This window comes from Macrotis lagotis, chromosome 7, assembly GCF_037893015.1.
Source record: "Macrotis lagotis isolate mMagLag1 chromosome 7, bilby.v1.9.chrom.fasta, whole genome shotgun sequence".
Taxonomy (NCBI): Eukaryota; Metazoa; Chordata; class Mammalia; order Peramelemorphia; family Peramelidae; genus Macrotis; species Macrotis lagotis.
Window position 1 is genome coordinate 57,637,900 of NC_133664.1, and position 25,398 is coordinate 57,663,297.

Consider the following 25,398-nt stretch of genomic DNA (forward strand, 5'->3'; position numbering starts at 1 on the left):
AATTTTGAAATAAGCAAGTGAAGCTTTAAATTCATCAAGGAAGAAATACACAACAGTGTTGTCTTTGATATGCTTCAAACAGTTGTAGTTACACTTTGTTTGATTTTAAGTCACTTTGATCTGATTTTGAAAATAGAGGGTAAACTTGATTGAGGGCAAGGGGAACTATCAAACAGTATTCTCTTTTTTCTTTCTGTCTACAAGAATTTCTTGTTACTTTTCAATTGCAGCATCTGAACTCCAATGTGATTTTGAAAATGGGTTCTGCAACTGGGAACAAGACAAAGAGGATGATTTTGATTGGACAAGAAACCAGGGCTCAACTTCAACACTCAATACCGGACCAATGAAAGATAATACTTTCGGCACAATTAAAGGGCATTATCTCTACATAGAATCTTCAGAACCCCAGATCTTCCAAAACAAAGCTGTGTTGCTCAGCCCTGTTCTTAACAGCACCAATAACAAAAGTTGCATCTTTCGTTTCCATTATCATATGTTTGGAAAGCAAATTTACAGACTGGTGATTTATCAAAGAGTTTGGAATAATACGAGGGGACATGTGCTGTGGCAAATATTTGGAAATCAAGGCAACAGATGGAAAAGGAAATCTCTCAGTATTTCTTCAACTCAGCCTTTTCAGGTACAGTTTAATAATCCCAAAATTAACAAATGTCTTGAGAATATAAAAAAAAGTCATTTCTTAAATCGATCAAGTTGAGGTAATAAATTTGATCCAAGTAACTGTAACAAATTTTCTTCATTTAGTTTATGTGGATTCTAAATCATTTTTAGTTGAGCTCCTCTCTTCCATTTCCCTTAATAATGAATGAAAAGATTTCCTAAAGTTGAATGATGTTGAACACAGCTATAGGTTACTTGAAAGCTTTCAGCAGTATTTCTGTTGGAGTGATAAATAACCTGCAAGATTTCAAATTATTTCTGATGTGGGACAAGGAACACAGAATCTGTAAGGTACTAGAGAGACCTTGACTATAACCTTGGTACTCCATCTTTACAGATAAAGAACTGAGAATCAGAGAGATGAGAAGACATCTTCTTTCCTCTCTCCCAGATCATTCAGTGATTAGAATTCAGGTTTCTTCTCTCATAATTCACTAATTTTTTTTCCCCCAAGGCATCTATTCCTCCTTTAATTCAAGTGAAAATAAACTTATTAAGAATTTGATTACTTTATCTTTCATCTAGTAGATTTTCTTATAAATACTGAAGTAAATATCTTGCCTAACTCATTCAAACATTAGTCTTTTAATTGAATAAATTTCTTTAAATTTAACATATTTGTTAAGCTTAGGTTTTCTATTTCTCATCAAAAGATTTGGATCCTGTTAATACACTAAATGGGAAATAACAGATTATTATGATATGATACGTGATATGTAATACATTATAGATGCATAGAATCTCAGATTTCAGGTATAACTGAGTTTTAGAGGTTATCTAGTTCAACCTTCTCCTTTTATAGATTTGGGCTGAGAGAGGTAAATGAGTAGTGAAGAGTCAAACAAATAGTAAAAATTTGAGGTAAGATTTGAACTTAAGTCTTATTGACTCCAAGTACAACATTTTTATTGATTTTTTCCCAAATATATATGAAAGTTATGCATATGTATAATATTAGGTTACAAAATCCTCCCACTCTCCCTTTGCAACCCCCCTCCCCTTAGCAGTAAACTGTTACTATTATAGGTAAACATTTGTGTTAAACATGTGCACAGATTAGTTATTTTCAATATCAGGAATTAGGATTAAGGGAAAGAAATACATAAGAGTTGTTTTATAAAAAGTGAATGTAGTGTTCATCAGATTCTGAAGGGTTTTTTTGTTTTCTTATGTGTTGTTTTGGTTTTTCTTCTTCTGGATGGGGATAGTATTATCAATGGATGGGTTAATAGGATTACCCCCTAGCTCTGTGAACTGCTGAAAGAAGCTGCATTCATCAGGGTTGATCATCTCACAATGATGCTGTTAATATGTACATTGTTCTCTTGGTTCTGCTCCCTTCACTCAGTCTCAGATCTAAGCCATTCCATGCTTCTCTAGAATCCAACAATTTATGGTTTCTTATATAACAATAATATTCCATAGCATCCATTCACCATAACTTGTTTAATCATTCCTCAATTGATGGACATCCCCTCAATTTCCACTTCTTTGCCACTACAAAAAGAGCTGCTGTGGATATTTTGGAAGATGTGGGACTTTTCTCATTTTTTTTCTCATTTCTTTTGGATATAGGCCTAGAATTAGAATTACTGGGTTATATGGTATAAGCAATTTTTTTGCTCTTTGAGCATAGTTCCATAATGCTCTCCAGAATGATTGGATCAGTTCACAACACTACAAATAATGCATTAGTGTCCCAATTGATTATTTTCCCTTTTTGTCATTTTAGCCAATCTGGTAGGTGTAAGGTGATACCTCAGAGTCATTTTAATTTGCATTTCTCTAATCAATAATGATTATTTTTTCATATGATCATATATAGCTTTAATTTCTTCACTTGAAAACTGTCTATTCATATCCTTTGCCTGTTTATCAATTAGGAAATTATTTACAACCTTACAAATATGATGCACTTCTCTATATATTTTAGAAATGAGACCTTTATCTGTACTCCTAGTTGTGAAGATTGTTTCTCAGCTTTCTGTTTTCATTCTAACTTTGGAAACATTGAATTTATAACTGCAAAAACTTTGTAACTTGACAGAGTCAAAAACATTCATTTTCAGTTTATAATATACTCTATTTCTTGTTTGTCATAAATTTGTTCTCTTTCCATAGATCAGATAGAGTATTTCTTAGTCTATTAGTATATCTATGGTATTACTATTTCTGTCTTAATCCTATACCCATTTTGATCTTGGTATATTTTGGTATAGGGTGTGAGATGTGGGTCTATTATTAATGTTTGCCATACTATTTTCCAATTTTCCCAACAATTTTTGTGAGTTCTTATACCAGAAGCGAATGTCTTTGGATTTGTCAAATGGTTGATTACTGTGGTCATTTACTACTGCTTCTTTTGAACCTATTCTAATCCACTGATCCATTGCTCAATTTCTTAACCAGTTCTAGACAATTTTGATGACTGCTGCTTTATAGTACAGTTTTAGATCTAGCAGATCTGGGCCACCTCCTTTTACATTTTTTTCATCAGTTCCCTTGCTATTCCTTCCATTTTGTTGCTTTAGATGAATTTTGTTACTATTTATTTCTAGCTTAGTAAAACAATTATTTGGTAGTTTGATTGGTATGGCACTAAATAAATAATTTAATTTGGGTAGAGCTGTCATTTTTAATTATATTAGCTCAACCTAACATGAGCAATTGACATTTTTCCATTTATTTAGATCTGATTTTATTGCTTTATAATTGTGTTCATATAGTTTCTGGGTTTGTCTTGGTGGGTGGATTCCCAAGTATTTAATATTGTCTACAATTACTTTAAATGGAATTTCTCTTTCTATCTCTTGCTCTTGGACTTTGTTGTTCATATGTAGAAATATTGAGGATTTATGTGGGTTTATTTTATATCCTGCAACTTTGCTGAATTTGTTGTTTCAGATGATTTTCTAGGATTCTTCAAATATACCATCATATCATTTGCAAAGAGTGGAAATTTTGCTTCCTCATTGCCAGTTCTGATTCACTTAATTTCTTTTTCCTCTCTTACTGATAAAACTAGCATTGTTAATACCATATGGAATAGTAATAGTGATAATGGGCATCCTTGTTTCACCCCTGATTTTATTGGAAATTCTCTGAGTTTATCCCCATTATATATAATATTTGTTGATGTTTTAGATAGATACTATTTATTATTTTGAGGAAAATTATTTATTCCTAAAGTTTCCAGTGCTTTTTTCCCCTCTTTTTTTAGGTTTATTTATTTTACATTATTACAATAATCTTATTATAAGAGTAAACATAAACTGCCCTCTCCTCCCCCCAAGAAGATAAGAAAAGAGAGAGAAAGAAAAAATGTACTTCAGTTCAGATTCCAATGATTCTGTCTCTGGGGTGAATTGCCTTCTTTATCATAAGTCCACCAGAGAAGTTGCTTCAATATTTTTCCCGCAGTTGCTATTACTAGCTGTATTTCCCTCCACTCTATTCCTCCCCACTCTCACTTATCTTATTCTCTCTCCTTTCAACCTGTCCCTGTCCAAAAGTGTGTTGTATCTAAGTACTCTCTCCCACAATAGTCCCTCTCTTCTATCACCTATTCCCCCCTTCCCTCCTCCATCCCTCCTTATCTCATCTCTTTCTCCTCATTTTTCTCCAGGGTAAGATAGATTTCTAAACCCTATTAAATGTGTGTGTGTTTGTGTGTGTGTGTGTGTGTGTGTGTGTGTGTGTGTGTGTGTGTGTATTGTTTCCTCTCTGAGCCATTTCTGATGAGAATGAAGGCTCACTCATTCCCTATCGCCTACCCCTGTAGCACTCAGTTGAAAAAGATTTTTCTTGAATCTTATGTGAAATATCTTAGCCCCTTCTTCCTCTTCTTCCTTTTCCTCCCAGTACTTTCCTTTATCACCCATTGACTCCATCTTTTTACTATATTATACCATTATATTTCACTCCTTCCTATGCCCGTGTATATATGCTCCTTCTAACAGCTCTTATAAATGAGAAAGGTCATATGAATTTTCAGTATCTTCTTCCCATACAGGAATACAGACAGTTAAGCATCTTTAAGTTCACCATAGTTAGCTCTTCTCATCCTCCCCATCTATGGTTCACCTGAGTCCTGTACTTGAAGATCAAACTTTCTGTTCAGCTCTGGTTGTTTCAATAGGAAAGTTTGAAAGTGCCATGTTTCATTGAAAGTCCATCTTTTCCCTTGAAAGAAGATGTTCAGTTTTGTGGGATTAGTTGATTCTCAATTATAAACCAAGACTTTTTGTCTTCTGGAATATCATATTCCAAGTCCTATGGAGCCCTTAATGTAGATGATGCCAGATCCTGTATAATCCTGACTATAGAGCCATGGTAGGTGAATTGTTTGTTTCTGGCAGCTTTTAGTATTTTCTCTTTTGACTTGGGGGGTTAGGAATTTGGCTATATATTCCTTGAAGTTTTTCCATTGAGATCTCTTTCAGGAGGTGAATGGTGAATTCCTTCAATTTCTATTTTATCCTCTGCTTCTAGAATCTCAGGGCAATTTTTCTGTATTATTTCTTGAAAAATGAAGTCTAGGCTCTTTTCCTGGGTGTGAGTTTCAGGTAACCCCATAATTTTTAAATTATTTCTTCTTAATCTGTTTTCAAGGTTGTTTTTTTTTTCCAGTGAAATAGTTTACATTTTCTTCTAATATTTGACTTTTTTGGAAGTTTTATTTCTTTTTGATTTCTTGCAAAGTCATCAGCTTCCTTTAGTTCCATTCTGCATTTGAAGTAGTTATTTTCTTTAGAGACCTTTTATATCTTCTTTTACAGTTGGCCAAATCTGCTTTGAAAGGCATTCTTCTCCTCATTGGCCTTTTGCATTCCTTTATTCATTTGGCCTAAACTGTTGAACATATTATTTTCTTCAGTATCTTTTTGCATTTCTTTCACTAAGTTGCTGATTTGGTTTTCATAATTTATCTGCATCATTCTCATTTCTCCTCCCAGTTGTTTCTCTACCTCCCTTACTTGATTTTAAGAGTCTTTTCTGAGCTCATCCATAGTCTGAGCAGAAAGGTCAAATTTATCATCTTTTGAATTTTCCATGGCACCAAAGCAATTTTCTATGGTCTGATTCTTCTTTTTCTTTTGTTTGCTCATGTCCTCAGTCTAAGACTAATTTACTGCACTTCCAAAGCTTTGGAGTATTTTTTGGGACACCCCCTAGGAGCTTTATTCTTCCAAGGTCTTATGTTTTCTTGCCTGTGCTTTGATATGTAGATGACCACAGGTGCTCTCCTCTGCCCTGGAGCTGTGAGGACAGTCCCTGTTTAGCTTTCTTAGTATGGAAGCCCAAACTGCAACCTGGATCTTTTTGCTGGGCAAACAGGAGAGTCCTGCCCCAAGGGAAAGAAGAGAGATTTCTTCAGTCTCCCCTGATCCCCTTATCATCTGTGGGCTGTGCTCTGGAGGTACAGACTGGCTTCCCCATTCCTGCTGCAGGTTCTCACCACAGGGCTGTTCTGAGGCCAGTGCTCCTCGCTCCACACTCATTCTGATGCAGCAGAGTTCTCTCACTTCCCCTTCAAGCTATGCTGGTGATCACTGGACTGTGTTGTTTTTCCATCCCCTGGTCCTGGTGAAACATGCCTTTCCTGTGGAACTTATCTTGAACTGAGAAATTGTATCCCTCAGTATTTCTGTGGGTTCTTTCCCCTCTAAATTTTAGCTGGCACCATAATTTTATGGCTTTTGGAGTTTTGAGGGCAAGGAGTTTCCGGGAAATTCTGCCTTCATGCTACCATCTTGGCTCTTTTCCCATTTCCAGTTTTTTAATAGGAATAAATGTTGTATTTTTATCAGAGGCTTTTTCAGCATCTATTGAGATAATAATATGATTTCCATTGATTATGCTATTGATATGTTTAATTATGTTGAGTGTTTTTCTAATATTGAACCATCCCTGCCTACCTGGTATAAATCCTACTTGATCATGGTGTATTATCCTAGTAAGAACTTGCTATAATCTCACTGCTAAAATTTTATTAAAGATATTTGCAACAATGTTCATTAAGGAGATTCTTTAATCATTTTCTTTGTCTTTTTTGTTCTTCCTTATTTAGATATTAACACCATGTTAGTGTCATAAAAGGAATTTGGCAGAACGCCATCTTCTATTTTTTAAAAATATTTTTTTACAATAGGAATTAATTATTCCTTAATTGTTTAGTAAAATTCACTTGTAATTCAATCTGGACCTAGAGACTTTTTCTTAGAGAGTTTATGATAGTTTCTTCAATTTATTTTTTCAGGAATACCATTATTTAAGTATGTTATTTCCTCTTTTGTTAATCTGGGCAGTTTGTATTTTTGTAAATATTCATCCATTTCATTAAGGTTATCAAATTTATTGACATAGAGCTAATTCCAATAATGAGAAGTATGCATTTATTTTCTGTATTTATTTATTTCTGTAAAGATTTAATTTATTCTGAGTTTTACAATTTTTTCCCTGATCTGCCTTCTCCCCCACCACCACCCCTGGCCCTAGAAGGCAGTCTGTTAGTCTTTACATTGTTTCCATGATATATATTGATCTAAGTTGAATGTGATAAGAGAGAAATCATATCATTAAGGAAGAAAAATAAAGTATAAAAGAGCAGAATTACATAATAAAATAATAGTTTTTCCTCTAAATTAAAGGTAATAGTCATTTCTCTTTGTTCAAACTCCATGATTCTTTCTTTGAATACAGATTGTATTCCCTATCGCAGATACCCCCAAATTGTCCCTGATTGTTGCAATGATGGAATGACCAAATCCGTCATGGTTGGTCATCACCCCCATGTTGCTTTTAGGGTGTACAATATTTTTCTGGTTCTGCTCATCTTGCTCAGCATCAGTTCATGCAAATGCTCCCTGGCTTCCCTGAATTCCCATCCCTCTTGGTTTCCAATAGAACAAGAGTGTTATGACATACATTTACCACAGTTTGTTCCGCCATTCCCCGAATGAAGATCATTTACTCAATTTCCATTTCTTTGCCACCACAAACAGGGCTTATATGAATATTTTTTTGTACAAATGATGCTTTTACCCTTTTGTATAATCTCTCCCAGAAAGGTTGGATGAGTTCACAGGTCCACCAACAATGTATTAGTGTCCCAGATTTCCCACTCCCTTTCCAACATCTATCATTGTCTTTTCTGGTCATATTGGTCAGTCTGAGAGGTGTGAGGTAGTACCTTGAGAGATGCTTTAATGCGCATTTCTCTAATAAGTAATGATTTAGAGCAACTTTTCAAATGACTATGCATCACTTTTATTTCCTCTTCTGGAAATTGACTTTACATATCATTTTACCAGTTTTCAATTGGGGAATGGCTTTTTTTGAAAATCTGACTCAGTTCTCTGTATGTTTTAGAAATGAGTACTTCATCAGAAATGTTAGTTGTAAAAATGGTTTCCCAATTTACTATATTTCTTTTGATCTTAGTTACAGTGATTTTATCTCTGCAAAAGCTTGTTAATGTAATCAAAATTATTTCATTTGTTTTCAATGATGTTCTCCATCTCTTCCTTGGTCCCTTTCCATAGGTCTGACAGATAAACTACTCCTTGATCTTCTAGTTTGCTTATAATATTGCTTTTTATGTCTAAATCCTGTATCCATTTGGATCTTATCTTGGTATAGGGTGTGAGGTGTTGGTCTAATCTAAGTTTCTTCCATACTAACTTCCCATTTTCCCAACAGTTTTTTTTTTATCAAAGATAGAATTTTTATCCCAATAGCTGGACTCTTTGTGTTTATCAAACAGCAGATTACTATAATCATTTCCTGCTCTTGCACCTAATTTATTCCACTGGTCCACCAATTTATTTCTTAGCCAATACCAGGGAGTTTGATCACTGATGCTTTATAACATAATTTTAAATCAGATAGGGCTAAACTACCTTCTTTTGCACTTTTTTTTCAGTGAATCCATGGAAACTCTTTACCTTTTATTTCTCCATATGAATTTACTTGTGACTTTTTCTAACTCATTAAAGTGATTTTTTTGGGAATTTTGATTGGTTAGGGCACCAAACAGGTAATTTAATTTTGGTAGAATTGTCATTTTTCTTATATTAGCTCAGGCTGTCCATGAACAGGTGATGTTTGTCCAGTTATTTAGATCTGATTTTATTTGTGTGAGAAGTGTTCTGTAATTGTTTTCAAAAAGTTTCTTAGTCTATCTTGCCAGGTAGACTCCCAGGTAGTTTATGCTGTCCGAGGTTACTTTGAATGGGATTTCTCTTAATAGCTCTTTCTCCTGTATCTTACTAGTCATATATAGACATGTCACAGATTTATGAGGGTTTGTTTTATATCCTGGGACTCTGATAAAGTTGAAAATTATTTCTAGTAGTTTTTAGATGATTTTTTGGAATTCTCTAGGTATAAAATCATGTCATTTGCAAAGAGTGAGAGTTTTATCTTTTACTTCCCAATTCTAATTCCTTCAATTTCTTTTTCCTTCTATTATTGCTGAGACTAACATTTCTAATACAATTTTCAATGGTACTGGTATAATGGAAATCCTTGTTTCACCCCTGATCTTATTGGGAATGCCTCTAGACTAACCCCATTGTATATAATGCTTGTTGATGGTTTCAGTTAGATATTGCTTATTATTCTAAGGAACAAACTTTTTATTTCTACACTCTCTAGCATTTTTAGTAGGAATAGGTGCTGTTTTGTCAAAAGCTTTTTCAGCATCTATTGATATAATCATATGATTTGTGATAGGTTTGTTATTGATATAATTAATTATACTAACAGTTTTCCTAATGTTGAACCTATCCTGCATCCCTGGGATAAATCCTACTTGGCTATAGTGTATTATCTTAGTGATAACTTGTAATCATTTTGCTGAGATTTTATTTAAGATTTTGGCATCTATATTCATCAGGAATACAGGTATATAATTGTCTTTCTCTGTTTTAACTCTTCCAGGTTTAGGTATCAGCACAGTATTGTTGTCATAAAAAGAGTTAGGCAGAGCTCCATTTTCACCTATTTTTCCAAAGAGTTATATAGAATTGGAACCAATTGTTCTTTAAATATTTGATAAAGTTCACTTGGGAATCAATCCATCTGGCCCTGAAGATTTTTTTCTTATGGAATTCAGTAATTGCTTGTTGTATTTCTTTTTCTGAGATAGGATTGTTTAGGTATTTAATTTCCTCTTCACTTAATCTGGACAACTTATATTTTTGTAAATATTCATCCATTTCACTTAGATTTTCACATTTATTAACATAGAGTTGGGCAAAATAATTCCAAATTATTATTTTGATTTCTTCCTCATTGGTGGTGAGTTCACCTTTTTCATTTATGATACTTGCAATTTGCTTTTCTTCTTTCTTTTTTTTAAATCAAATTGCTAAGATGTTTTTCAATTTTATTAGTTTTTCATAAAATCAACTCTTAGTTTTATTTATTAATTAAATGGTTTTCTTGCTTTTGATTCATTAATTTCTCCTTTAACTTTCAGAATTTCTAATTTGGTATTTTAATTTGTTCTTTCTCTATTTTTTAGTTTTATATTTAGTTCATTGATTTCCTCTTTCCCTAATTTATTCATATAAGCATTTAAAGATAATATATCCTCTGACAGCTGTCTTGAGTAAATCCCATAGGTTTTGGTATGTTGTTACATTATTGTCATTATCTAGGATGAAATAATTAATTCCTTCTATAATCAGTTGTTTCATCCACTCATTTTTTCAAATTGAGGTTATTTAGCTTCCAATTAGTTTTGGGTCTTTATCTCCCTGGCCTAATATTGTGTACACTTTTATTGCATTATGATCTCAGAAAGATGTATTCACTAGTTCTGCCTTTCTGCAATTGATCATTAGGTTTTTATGCCCTAGTACAATGGTCAATTTTTGTGTAAGTGCTATGTACTGCAGAAATAAAGCTATATTATTTTCTATCCCCATTCAGTTTCCTACATAAGTCTATCATATCTAAGTTTTCTAACAATCTATTTACCTCCTTAATTTTCCTTCTTATTTTATGATTAGATTTATCTAAATCTAAGAGTGGGAGGTTGAGTTCTCCCACTATGTCTTCCTGTAACTCTTTCAACTTCTCCTCTAAGAATTTGGATACTATACCATTGGATGCATACATATTTAATATTGAAATTACTTTATTGTCTATGGTACCTTTCAGGAGGATATAGTTTCCTTCCTTATCTCTTCTACCACTATCTCATTTTTCATCTCCTTTGTCTGAGATAAGGATTGCAACCTCTGCTTTTTTCACTTCAGCTGAGACAAAATATATTTTGCTACAACCTTTTACTTTTACTCTCTATGTATCTCTCTGATTCAAATGAGTTTCTTGTAAGCATCATATTGTAGGATTCTATTTTTAAACCACTCTGATATTTGCTTATATTTTAAGGGAGAGTTCATCCTATTCACATTCAAAGTTGTAATTACTAACTCTATATTGCCCTCCATACTATCACCCCTCTGTATTTTTCCCCCTTTTCCCCTTTATCCATATTCCCCAGTATTTTGTTTCTGAATACTGCCAACTTCAATGTGTTTGCCCTCCTATATCACCCCTACCCTTTCTTTCCCCTTTCCCCTTTCCCCTTTTCCCCTTTATAATAATTTAAAGGTAAGATACATTTCTTAACTTAACTGAGTGTGTGCAAGTTAACTTTAAACCAAGTCCAAAGAGAAGGAGATTCAGGTGGTTCTTACCTCCTCCTTTCTTCCCCTCTATTGCAATAAATCTTTTGTACCTCTTAATGTAATGTGATTTACCCCTTTTAGTGTCCTCCATCCTCCAATCTTATTATTTTCCCCCTTTTTAAGGAATTATTGTTTTTAAATCATTTTGAGTCACAGAAAAGTTATGAGTGTCTACCACTTCTGGATAAGAATACTCTTCCTAATAGAGTTAAAATTCTTGGGAGTTATTAGTGTCTTTCTCCCAAGTAGGGATATATCCAGTTTCATCTAATTTTGGAGCAGTCTCATAGACAAATCATGAGTTTCCATGATTTCTGGCTAAGCATATTCTCTCTGTTAGAGTTACAATTCTCAAGAGTTATGAGAAGCTTTTCCCCAAGTGGTAATATAGCTAGTTTCATCGTATTGGATAGCAGTTTTTTTCCTTTACCCCTTCCTTTTTTTAACCTTTTCTTGTCTCTTGAGCCTCCTGTTTAATGTCCAAACTTTCTATTACCTTTGGTCTTTTCATCAGGAAATGTTGGATGTCTTCCAGTTCATTAAATATCCACCATTTCCCTTGCAAGAGAAGGCTCTCCTTTGCCAGATAGTGGATTCTTGACTGCATTCTAAGCACCCTTGCTCTTCAGAATATCTCTTTCCAGGCCCTTTGATCCCTTAATGTTGATGCAGCCAGGTCCTGCATAATACTTACTGTGGCTCCTTGGTATTTAACTTGTTTCTTTCTGGCTGCTTGCAGGATTTTCTCTTTTATCTGATAGTTCTGGAATTTGACCACAACATTTCTTGGTGTTTTCATTTTAGGATCTCTTTTGGGAGGGGATCAATGTATTCTTTCAATAACTATTTTGCCCTCTGTTCCATGATATCAGGGAAAGTTTCCATCACTAAATCCTGGAAAATTAAGTTCAGGGTTTTTTCCTCTTCAATGTTCTTAGGAAGCCTATAATTCTCTTGTTGTCCCTTCTCAATTGGTTTTCAAGGTCAGTAGTTTTGCTGATGAGGTATTTTACATTTTCTTTTTTTTTTTTTTTTGTTCTTTTGGTTTTGTTTAACAGAATCTTGTTTTCTCATGAAGTCATTCATTTTCTCAGGTTCCATTCTTTTTTTAGGGAAGAATTTTCTTCATTTACCTTTTGCAACTCCTTTCCCAATCGGTCAATTCTATTTTTGAAGGAGTTTTCCATTTGCCCAAGTGTAGTTTTGAGAGAATTATTTTCTTTTTGCATTTACCCAATTGTGGATTTGAGAGATTTATTTTCTTTTTGCATTGGTCCAATTGTATTTTCCAATGTTTTATTTTCTTGTTGCAAAATATTAAGTTTTTCTTGCAATGTGTTAATTTTCTCTTGAGTTTCTTTTTCCAATTTTTCCAATTGATTTTTAAAATTCTTGATTTCTTCAAGGAAGTCTTTCTGGGCTGGAGACCAATTCATATTCTCCTCAGATGAGCTAGATCTCTTTGGGTTAGAATCTGATCCTCAGTATTTCACCATGGGTCCCCCTTTTCGCTGGTTTTTCTTCATTTTTCTAGGATCTTGTGTTGGGTGAGGGTTGGCTCTCAGAGGTTTGCTTTTGAGTATCCTAGAGGCTTTGCTCACTTGGCTTAGTCTTTCTAAGGGCCAGCTAGTACGGTGTGCTGGTTGCTTTCTCTGGAGTGATTGAAGTCCTCTCCCAATCCTGTAGGGAGTGAGGAGGGATAGCAGTGTCTGAATTGACCTTGATTAATGTCCTGGAAGCCAATCTCCCTTTCAGCTGAGTGCGCTCTGTACTTCACACTTGTGCCTGAGGGGCAACTACCTTTTGTTCCTAGAAGAATGCTCCAAAAGTATGGAGCTCAGGTCCTACACTAAGCTGGAAGATTTCCAGGCATACAGACCTCCCTTCCTCCTGGGGAAAAGACTCCATGGCTAAAGTTGGTTCTCGACCCATCTCTCACCGAAGTCTCTGAGCCTAATGCTGGTCCTCTGGCTCCCCCCTTTTCCCCTCCCCCCTGCTGCACCTGCACTGACCCTCTGGTCTCCACACCTGCTTCACCTATGGTCCCCTGTGACAGACCTTGTTGATATGTGTTCTTCTCCTAGCTTCTTTTTTCCTGGGTTTTGTTGATCAAGTTTCTGTTAAGAGGCTTCTTTCATGTTATTTTTGAGGGGACACAGGGAACACAATGCAGTGACCATCTTCTCTCTACCATCTTGGCCAGAAGTCCTATTTTCTGCATTTATTGAATGATTTTTATGCTCTAGAATATGGTCAGTTTTGGTATAGGTTCTGCTAAGGAAAATGCATCTTTTTTATCCCTTTAAGTTTTCTCCAGTTGTCTATCATAGCTAACTTTTCTAAGCTTTCATTCACCTCCTTACATTCTTTCTTATTTCATGGTTAGATTTATCTAGCTCTGAGAGAGGGAGATTGAGTTCCCCATTATTGAAGTTTTTGCACTTTATGACTCTTTTTTGTAATTCATTCAGCTTTTCCTCTAGGAATTTGGATGCTATACCACTAGGCCCATAGCAATGATATATCTTCATTACCAATGGTGACTTTTAGGAAGCTGTAGTTTCCTTCCTTATCCCCTTTTTAAAAAGGTTTTTTCAAGGCAATGAGGTTCAGTGACTTGTCCAAGATCACACATCTAGGTAATTAATAATTAGTAAGTGTCTGAGGGTGGATTTGAACTCAGATCCTTCTGACTCCAGGGCTGGTAGTCTATTCGCTGTGCCACTTAGCTACTCCCTTCCTTATCCCTTTTTATGAGATCTATTTTTGTTTACAGTTATCTGAGATCAGTATCATTTCCCCTGATTTTTTCTTTACTTCTGCTGAGGCATAATATATTTTGCTCCATCCTTTAACCTTTATCCTGTGTGTATCTCTTTGCTTCAAATGTGTTTCTTGTAAACAACATATTGAAGAATTCTGACTTTTTATCCATTCTGTGATCCACTTACATTTTATGGGACAGTTTATCCCATTCACTTTACAGATAATACTTCTATTTTTCCCTCCATGGTCTCTTTCCCCATTTATATTTTTCTTTTGTCTTTCCTCTTATTCTTCCTCATCAAAGTTTTACTCTCTTTTCCATTAACTTTTCTTTTAAATTTAACTTTCAGTTCATTTTCACATATACCTTTGCCTTCCCTTTTATCAGTCCATTTTTCCCCCTTAATTGGTTCTTCTCCTGACCCCCCTCCCATAAAGTCAGACAGATTATTAAACCCAAGTGGGAAAAATATCTTATTCCCTCTCTGGGTCAAATCTGTTGAATAGAATTTACTCAGTGTTCTTTCCTTCTCTTCTTTCCCTCTAAAATAATAAATCTTTGTGCATCTTCACCTGGTGTTATTTATCACTCAAACACTATTAATCAGGCATCCTCAATTACAGCTTGATAAGCTCCAAGTGTTATCAAAGTACCATCACAAATTGATTGATTGCTTGATTGTTTGATAGGCAACATTGCCCCAAGATTACTAAGTACCTTCCCCTCTTCTGCCTCATTAGAAGAATACTTTTCAAGTCTTGAATTACATCAAAATATAATCATTTTTACCTTACTCCATTTTCAAATACCCTCCAAGGACATATGATCCTCATGAGCCAAAGTATCATCCACAGTCAATTCATTTCATGAACTATTTGCACCTCTCCTCCCAAGCATATTGTCTCTCACATCTCCCCCCCCCCCAAGGGTACTTAACCCCTTGTTAAGTAGAGTATGGATTATGTTCAACCATGATTTAATTAACTATAAGAATCTCAAACTGCTCTAAGTACTGGGAGGCTCTGAATGAATGTCTCACTTAAGAACAATGATTGTAAATTATGGGAGATACTGACTCTGGACTGTCCAGTTTATCCTGCCTTCATCAGAGAAAATACTAAATTTTGTGATCATAGCAGAATTAAAGTAGGTCAAAGGAAACTGAGACATTTAAGTTTAGAGTAAACACTCCTGTTTTCATCAGGAGTACTGAAATCATCATGTACCTCTTCAATGGAGAGACAAGACCCAATCATACCCATATCCTTGAAGTCCAATCTCTTCAATTTTATTTGAACCTTTAATTATCCTTAAAAGAAGTACAATTCTCAAGAGTTATAAATATTATATCTTCCCTTTTAGAGTTTTATCCTATTTGACAGTCTTCAGTAACACATTTTGCTTTGTTTTGTTTTTCCATTCCCTTTTCGTTTATCTTTTTATGCATCTCTTGAGTCATGTATTTGGTGATTGAAGTCTTTATTCAGTTCTGGTCTTTCTGTCAGGAAATTTTGCAAGTCTTCTATTTTGTTGAACTTACATCTTTTCTTCTGCCAATATATGCTGACTTTGCAGGGTAATGAATTCTTGGTTGTAATCCCAGGTCCTTTGCCCTCCAATATATGGTTTTCCAGGTCCTCACATCCTGAAGCTGATAGGTACTGTGTTTGTCTGATTGTGTTTCCCTTGTGTTTAAATTGTTTCCTTTTTGTTGCTTGCAGCCCTTGGAGTTTTTATCCTGGGATCACTATCTGGAGGTTCCTTTAATGCTTGTATTGTTTTCTTGTTTAAGCAGATTTGGACAGTTTTCCATTATAATTTCCTGCGTGATGTTTTCCAGTTTCTTTTTTTTATCTAGACTTTCTAGTAGTCCAATGATTCGGAAATTATATCTTCTGGATCTATTTTCTAAGTTGTTCATTTTTCTAAAAAGATACTTTGTTTTTGTCAATTTTTTCAATATTTTAATTTTCTCTTATGGGATTTTATAATCTCATAGATTCATTGGTTTCTATTTTTTTCAATTCTAATTTTTAGGGTTTCATTTTCTCAATTAACGTTTGTGTTTCCTTTTCCAGTTGGCTATTTATATTTTTAACAGAGCTAATTTCTTTGATCAAGTTTTTTATAATTTTCCTTCAAGACTCATTTATTTTTATCCATTTTTCTTCTAACTTTGGCTTTTAAATTCTTTTTTTTAAATTCTTCTATGAACTTTTTGGATTTGCTTCGGGCGGGTACAAATAGTTCATGAAATTATTTGATTTTGGATGATACTTTGGCTCACGAGGAGTGTATATTTTTGGAGGGTATTTGAAAAGGGATTAAGGTAAAAATTATCATAATTTGATGTAATTCAAGGACTCTTTTGAGACTTTCCCTGTAATTTTTCACTGATTTTTTTCTTCCTACATGGTATTTTTATCATCTTTATTTGCAAAGTAGTTTTCTATAATGAGCATTCTTTTAGCTTTTTTCCTTATCTTTGTTGTTTTAGCTCTGCTCCTGGAGTATAGGGTACTGAGATGCAAGCTTTTTATGCTGGGGCTGGGGTTTGATCCCTGGCTTGTTCTTGGCCAAGATGTTGCCTGCACAGTCTAGGTCTTGCCATTATGGACTGCTTCTGACTATGCAGTGCTTTGTTCGCAACCCAGTTCTGCCTTTTGCCTCATTGTTCCCAGGGTTCAGCCTCATTGCTGGCTTGCTATCTAGCTGCCTTAACCTATGCTGTTGTCAAGCTGATGGGATCTGGACTGCATTGTGGTTTAAAGACTCTCACTGCCTTTCCTGATCTCCTGTCTCACCTGGCTACTCTCCTCTTTTCCCCCAAAGAGACAGACCTTTGCTGAAGACCCTCAATGATGCCCACCATTGAAAACTTCTTTGAATCTTTTCTTTCTCTTGGTGGAATCTGTAACTTTAATGTCATTGCAGAACTTTATTTATCTTTTGTAGGGAAAAGCTGTAGTAGCATGTTAACTTCATACCACCATCTTAGCTCCACCCTGGAAATCTTCACCCCCAGGTTTTCTCCAAGTCAAACATTTTAATCCACTGTGAAATCTACTTGCATATAAGATATTATATGATATAGTCCTTTAGTATGAGATGAGATGAAATCTAGGGAAAATACTTGGATTAATGGATAGTGAGTTACTTTAGGAGTCAGTAAATCCTGTCTTTGATATAACATATAATTTTTACCCTGGACAAGTCAGTTTTCTCTAAGCAATTCTTTGAGATCATAAATTACAAAAAATCTTATTAATCTTTACTTATCATTTAACTCAATATTAAACAACATATTTGAGTATGGTTTATATAATATATTAAAGCATTAACCATCTAATGTCTATAGATATTGATTACAAATGATATTCTACAGATTCCATTGGGGTTAGTCCAATGTCCAGATGGCTAGGTGATGAGGGGATAAAGAATTAATGTGCCACCTGGGGTATGAAATTGTCCGGTGTTGTCACAGTATCAAGGTACATGTAAATAATTGCTAATAATTGGAAGATAGAACTTGTAACATTGGTCATAATGACATGTTATTTGATTCACAATAGAGTAAGTAAATTGTGCATTTTTAGTGTTAAACTGCTATAATTTTATTTCCCACCTTTTTATGGATAATTAGAAAAAAGTATAGTTTGGCAGGTGTGAGACCTCACAGGGTTGGTTATGGGCTAGAAGAGAAACCAATTGCCCTGAAGTCTAAAATATTTTCAAGGAATGAGCAATAACCCCTATTTGAGTTTGGAATTAGCAGAGGCATTACAGATGGCTTTCTCTATGTGGTAATACCCAGGAATTCTTCTATCCAATTATATTATGAAATTTAGACATAATGATTAACAATATAGAGATTTTGAATTGTATAAATACATCTCTCAATCTGATACTTAACATAGTTTATGACAAAATGAATTTGGTGTTATCTCTTAGACCATAGAGAAATATCACGAAGCAATGACTCCCCGAAAAATCCCATAAGATCCATTCCGTGGAGTTAAAAATCAAAGCCTCTGGAGACAGGATGAGAGTATGATTAGTTCGACAGTCACTGTAGTAGAACTATTCCTTAAAGGATCCATTTGTAACTGTCAGTCCTTTCTTTCATATTCTATACATTGCCTTTGGCAGAGACCCATAGAACCACTGTCACCTAGAGAGTATTCAACTAAAAGTTTCAAACCCAAATTCCATTTTTAATTCTTTGCCAGTATTTCTACTGTAGTATATGTGCAAAAAATGGAAGATTTTTTTCATGTTGCAGTAAATGACCTCTTGATTTAAAATACTGCCAACTGGCATTGATATATAGATCATTTCCCCAATTTATCACTTCCCTCAACATCTAGATGCAGTATTTTTCCTCCTCTCTGACTCAGTTTATTTTTAATTTTCTTTTCTTCCTATGCTACAGATTTGACAATATCACTGAGTAGGTAGAAAATCCCTAGTACCTTTCTGTGACCATTGACTCTTCTAAAGCCTTATGTTTATATATATGTCAGAAACATGGTATACTCATGATGAAATTCTGTTCAATATGATATAGGAGTTCTTTGTACAAGGAATCTCTCTATAGTCACATTCATTCATCCAAGAAATGTGTTATTTGCCAAGGATGCTCTGGATTATGTTCTTAGGTTGGAATAGATGGTCTCCAAGGTCCTTTCCAAGGTCCTATGATGCTAAACTGTTGCAATCACCTGTTGAATTATGCAAAGGTGGATATGAATATAAGCAGATACCTATGAAGATGTACATACAAACAATCTTAAAATATAATTAACTACTTGATAAGGCACTACTACCCTTACCTTTTCCCAAACTTGAAAACATTTGTTGGGCATCAGTACTTCTCTTAGACTGATTTCAGACCACCAGAATTCCCACTATTGAGCTTATGTGTTTGGAATTCATAAGAATTAAACAATTCAGTGCTCTTCACCCTTATAGCATCATAAATCTAAAGCTTGAACAAGAGACAATCTAGACCATCTTCCACACTGTAGAGATAAGGAATATAAGACCCTGGGAGGTTACAGAATTTACCAAGTCACACACATTGTGTGAATCCATTTGTCTCCAGGGTTGAAGCTCTTTCTCCTGTGCCAGGCTGCCTCTCCTCCTAGTCACAAGTTCAATCTAATTTATAAATGTGAAAATTTAGGGATTCAAGACAGATGATAGACATGGTTTAACTTGAAGAAATGAGTATGTGCCAATCCCAGAATTAAAGAAATCTCTAACTTTTTTCTGTGACTGAGTCTATCTCATCTTGTATCCTTTAGAATACTCTCTAAGCCCTTTTTGCCATTGTAAGAAGTGTGACTTTCTTAATTTTCTAAAAACAAAACCAAACCACAAAACATAAATCTGTTGACCAACCTTTTAAAATTCCCTGATAACTCCTCTCCCCAGTGGCTCTGTTGGATAGCAGCCAGCTACAATACTTGATGTTCTCTGCCACCTGCATGAAATTTCCTCAGGAAAATCAATCAGGTAGAGCAAGCTGCTATATACAGTGACACTGCCCTGAGGGAAATGGAAGAATTCCTATATAAATGAGGAGTGACATTTGCACTAGTCCCTCATGTAGTGGCTATTGAAAAAGAACTAAATGGTTAGCAATGCCCATAGAGGACATCTTATAAGAACAGAAACAGGAACTGGACCTGAGATACTAATAATAAGGAAAACTCCTAGATGACGAAATTCCCTTTACCACTGTATGTTTATGCCTCTGAAATAGTCATAGTGATCTGCTTAGGTCATGGGGAGTTGTGACCTAGTCACATAGCATGTGTAAGAAAAAACATTCAGACACAAAGCAGGTTAGCTTTTAGGTAAACTCAACTCTCTACTCACTGTACCATTTAATATTTAGTTTACAAATAATTTTATATACATATTTATAATTTACATTCATAAAAATGTTATATTCAGTTTAGTAAAGAAATTCATTTTTAAAAAGCAGTTTTCTATGAAGAGTTGATCTTTTAATATAGGGTACATCAATGATCCTTCACCAAGGGATGTTGACCAGGTAGAACAACTTAGTGTCTTTAAGGTTGGTCTTGGAAGCAGAGAGACAGGCATTAAAATGGTATCTTGAATGCTTCTTAGTCATATGTAAATGAGGAAGTCATTTAAACTTTGATCTTCACTTTCTTCATTTATAAACAGAGAATGAGCATAGCAGTATTTATCTGTTATGATTGTTATAAAGTTCAAATTAAATAATTTGTGGGAAGCTTTTTTTTAGAAACTTAAGGCATTATGTAAATATCAGTCATTATTTACATTATTCTTTGACTCAAAAACCAATCAAGCACCGGTTCTTATCATAGGATAATTATATAATCAGTTTCCTTCATAATCTTCTGAATTTTATTTCATGCATTGAAAATTTTATTCTGAGAATGAAGGGATGAGCTTCACCCAATTGCTAAAGAAGACCAATGATGAAGAACCCATCCAATTACAAGTCCTTTATTCTAATAAATTGTATTTTATCTTAAGTTAGCCAAACATTATTTTCTCTCTCACCTGCTATATTCCATGAGACTGAAGGGATTAACATCATCAGACTTAACAAATTTTTGTTTTTTCCCATGCCCAGAGTTTGTTTTATTTTACATCTTGAGTCTGTCATCTCTTTCCAGATTCATGTATTGTGTTAAATGTAAATAGAGATATAGATGGCTAGCTCTATACATAGAAAAACAGATGCTTGAAAAATGATCAATTCTTCAGCAAATATTTATTAACTACTTATCTTATGCCAGACACTGTACATGCTGAAGAAATCCAAGTAAGTGAGAAAGGACATATAAGTTCTTTTTTTTAACTTTTATTTTATCAATTATTTTAAATTTATTTTTTTATTCTCATTTTGTACAAATTTTTTTTACATTAATAAAATATTCTTGTTTACAAGTAAACAAAATACCCCTCCTCCCCCATGAATATAGATAGACTTGTTTGGGTAAAAAAAGTAAAGGGGAGAGAAAAAAATTAAAATAAAAAAATAATAATAGTAATAATTGTAGGTATGGCAAGGTGGCGCAATGGATGAAGCACCAGCCCTGGAGCCACGAGCACCCGAGTCCATATCCAGCCTCGTAAACCCAACAATCACCCAGCCGTGTGACATGCAAGCCACCTGATCCCCACTGCCCTGAAAAAACCAAAAAAAAAAAAAAAATGAAAGAAAAAAAGAGACCCAAAATAAAATAAAATAGTAATAATAGTAGGGGTGGCTGGGTGGCAGACAGAGCATTGGCCCTTGAGCCAGGAGCACCTGGGTCCAAATCCGGCCCCAGACATCCAAAGATCACCCTGCTATGTGGCCCCAGGCAGGCCATCCAGCCCTACTTGCCCTGTACCCTCCCCCAAATAATCATAACAAAAAATGTGCTTGAGTCTTTGTTCCAACAACAACAACTCTGTCATGGGTGGATCTCATTCTTTATGATAAGTCCATCCATCATAAAAGTTATTTCCATATTTTTCCACTATTGCCATTGCTGATCGAAACTCCCTCCTTTCGTATTTCTCCACTACCATGTACTCTATTTTCTCTCTCCTTTCACTATGACTCTGCTGTAGGGTCGCTGAGTGGTGCAGCTGACAGATCCCTGGTCCCGGGGCCAAGAAGCCCTGAACCCCCATACCACCCCTTAGGCCCAGAATCCACCTGGCCCTGTGTTCCTGGGCAGGCCTTCCATTCCCAGCCCCTTGCAAGAAGTAAGAAAGAAAATGTGTTATATCTGGCCACTCTCCCCCCATGATCCATCCTCTCCTCCTTTATTCACATCCCCACCCCTTCCCCCTGCTCCCCCCCTCCTTCTTACTCCAGATGTCTATACCCCATTGAGTATATTTGCTGTTTCCTCTCCTAGCCATCTCTGATGAGAGCAAAGTTTCCCTCATTCCCCCTTGCCTCCCCGCTTCTATATCATTGCAATAGCTCATTGTAATAAAAAAAATCTTATGTGAAATATCTTGGACTATTCCCCCTCTCCTTTTTCTTTCTCCCATTCCATTTCCCTTTTTTTTTCTATTGACTCCATTTTTACACCATATTTTATCTTTGAATTCAGCTTTCTCCTGTGCTTCAACTATAAAAGCTCTTTCTACCTGATCTATTAACTGAGAAGGTTCATATGAGTATTATCAGTGTCATTTTTCTATGCAGGAATACATGAAGTTCGTCCTCATTAAGTCCCTCATATTTCCCCCCTCTCCTCCAATCTCCATGCTTCACCTGAGTCCTGTATCTGAAGATCAAACCTTTTGTTCAGCTCTGGCCATTCCAAAAGGAACCTTTGAAATTCCCCTGGTTCATTGAAAGTCCATCTTTTTCCCTGGAAGAGGTCATTCAGCCTTGCTAGGTAGTTCATTCTTGGCTGCATTCTAAGCTCTCTTGCCTTCCGGTATATTGTATTCCAAGCCCTAGGAGCTTCCAATGTAGCTGCTGCTAAGTCCTGTGTGATCCTGACTGCAGCTCCACGACATTTGAATTGTGTCCTTCTGGCTGCTTGCAATATTTTCTCTTTGACTTGGGAGTTCTGGAACTTGGCTATAATATTCCTAGGGGTTGGTTTTTTGGGATCTCTTTCTCTGGGGGATCGGTGGATTCTCTCCATTTCTATTTTTGCCCTCTGCTTCTAGAATATCAGGGCAATTTTCCTGTAGTAATTCTTTGAAAATGATGTCAAGGCTCTTTTCCTGATCATGACTTTCAGGTATTCCAATAATTTTTAAATTATCTTTCCTAAGTCTGTTTTCCATATCAGTTGTTTTTTCAACGAGATATTTCACATTTTCTTCTAATTTTTCATTTTTTTTTATTTCAAGTATTGATTCCTGATTTCTGTTAAATTCATCAATCTCACTGAATTCTATTCTTTGAAGGATTTGTTCTCCTCTGAGAGTTTTCTTATCTCTTTTTCCATCTGGCCAATTTTGCTTTTTAAAGCATTCTTCTCCTCAATAACTTTTTGAACTGTTTTATCCATTTGACCTAAACTGGTTATTAGCATGCTATTTTCTTCAGCATGTTTTTGGATTTCCTTGACTAAGCTGCTGACTTCATTTTCATGTTTTTCCTGCATCTCCTTCCTCTCTTTTCCCAGTTTTTCTTCCAACTCCCTCATTTGATTTTCAAAGTCGTTTTTGAGCTCTGTCATAGCCTGAGCCCAATTTCTGTTTTTCTTGGAGTCTTTAGATGTAGGAGCTTGTGCTTCCTCATCTTCAGACTGAGTATTTTGGTCCTTCTTGGGCTCATTTGCAAAATATTTCTCAATAGTCTTCTTTTTGTTTCTCTGCTTGCTCATTTTCCCAGCCTGGGCCTGGTTTGGGGTGTTTCTTGAGCTTTTGGGACACTCCCACAAAGGTCTCTGTGTGAGGTTCTGTCCTCCCTCCTGGTCTGTGAATGACCATAAGCACCTACCTCTGCCACAGGGCTGAGGTGGGGGAGGCTGCTGTTCTATGGGTGGGCTTAGAATGCAATCAGGATCTGAATGTGGTCAGAGCCCCAGTGTCCTGTTCCAGAGGCAGAGGACAGAGCTCTGCAGTTTCTCTTCACTCCCCTCCCTCAGCTCAATGGGCTCATGCCCTGGGGGCTCCTGCTTACTGGCTCTGCCTGCTTCTGTTTCCTGGATCAGGGCTGGGGAAAGACCACTGTGCTGCTTGCTGTGTACCCTGAGGGCTGGGCTCCATGTGCTCACTCTGGCAGAGGTCCCCCGCTGTTCCCCCACTTTGTGCCCAGTGCTCCCCGGGGTGCAGCTCAGGAGACTCCCCCGCTGCTGTGAGCTGAGACTCCCAGCGCCCTGGGGCTGCCTCCAGGAGGCTGAGGTTCTTTGGCTCTGGCGGGCCACCCCTCTGGCATGCAGCCTCTCCGATCCCGGGGAGCAGAGCCTTTCTGCTCTTTTCCAGGTTACCCTGAGTAGGAGAACTGCCTCACTGGTACTCTTTGTGGGTTCTGTCTCTCGAAAGTTTAGTTAGAGTCCTTAACTGATGAATTTTATCAGAGAGCTCCTAAGACTCTATCCCTTCTTGTTGCCATCTTGGCTCAAGGACATATAAGTTCAAAAATGTTTATGCCATCTCTTTTTGTGGAAGCCAAACATTAGAAAGTATGATATGACTTCCTATTGGGAAAAAGTTAACTAGATAGTGGCATATGAATGTAATGAAATTTTATTGTGCCCCACAACACAGACAGTTTTAGAGGAAACTGGGAAGATCTTTATGAACTGACGCATAGTAAAGTGAGCAAAGTTTGGAGAACAATTTATAAAATGATAGTATTATAAAGAAAATAATTCTTATGTACTTTAGAATTCTGATCAAGAAAATGGTAAATTCCAAGTTCAAAAATACTGAAGATGAAATATACCACACACACCTCCTAAAAGGGAAGTAATGAACTTAAAATAATGAAACTCGCATTTTCAGTTATGAAAAAATGTAGGAACTTGTTTTACTGGGCTAGAGATATATTGAAGGAATTAAAAATGATTAGTGATATAGATGGGAAAAAAGTATATGACAAAGTTGAATAAAATCTTGTTAATTGACAAATTTGAAATGTTAAAAAAATAAAAAATAGGAAGAAATTTCTGCTCCTAAGAAGATTCCAACTATTTGTTTCAGTTGTTTTACATATTATAACATACTGTAATTTCTTTTATGAATTTGTGTCAATCATGAGGACCAGGGGTCAGCTAGGTGGCACAGGGGATAGAGTAATGGCCCTAGAGTCGGGAGAACCTGATTTTAAATCCAGACTCATACAATTAATAATTACCTAGCTGTGTGACCTTTGTCATCACTTAACCCCATTGATCTTCCTGACCCAAAGGTTGATATTCTAGCCACTGCACTATTTGTACCCATTTGGGGTTTTCTTGGCAAAGATACTGGACTGGTTTGTCATTTCCTTCCTCAGCTCATTTTATAGGTGAGGGGTTGAGGCAAACAAGTTTAATTGATCTGCCTAGAGTCACTCAGCTAGTAACTGTCTGGATTTGAATGCAGAAAGATGAGTCTTTCTGATTTCTAATTGAGTGCTCTATCTATTGAACCATCCAGCTTCCCCAGAAATGAAGCTAGAATTGCTTTTAAAGATTTTGCTTTGAGGTCTTTGGTATGACCCTAATATAAGCAATACTAGATTCATGTCACTCATTGAATGGCAAGGAATTCAATTATAAATGTTCT

General features: G+C 35.7%; 1 protein-coding gene across 1 annotated transcript in view; it reads left to right on the top strand.

Annotated features, from left to right (window-relative positions):
- Positions 1-25,398, top strand: part of MALRD1 (MAM and LDL receptor class A domain containing 1) — an 879,021-nt gene that overhangs the window by 212,202 nt on the left and 641,421 nt on the right. Inside the window, exon 20 of the mRNA XM_074195229.1 lies at positions 231-643. Coding sequence (XP_074051330.1) covers positions 231-643 — 413 coding nt within the window. The remainder of the gene's footprint in view (positions 1-230; positions 644-25,398) is intronic.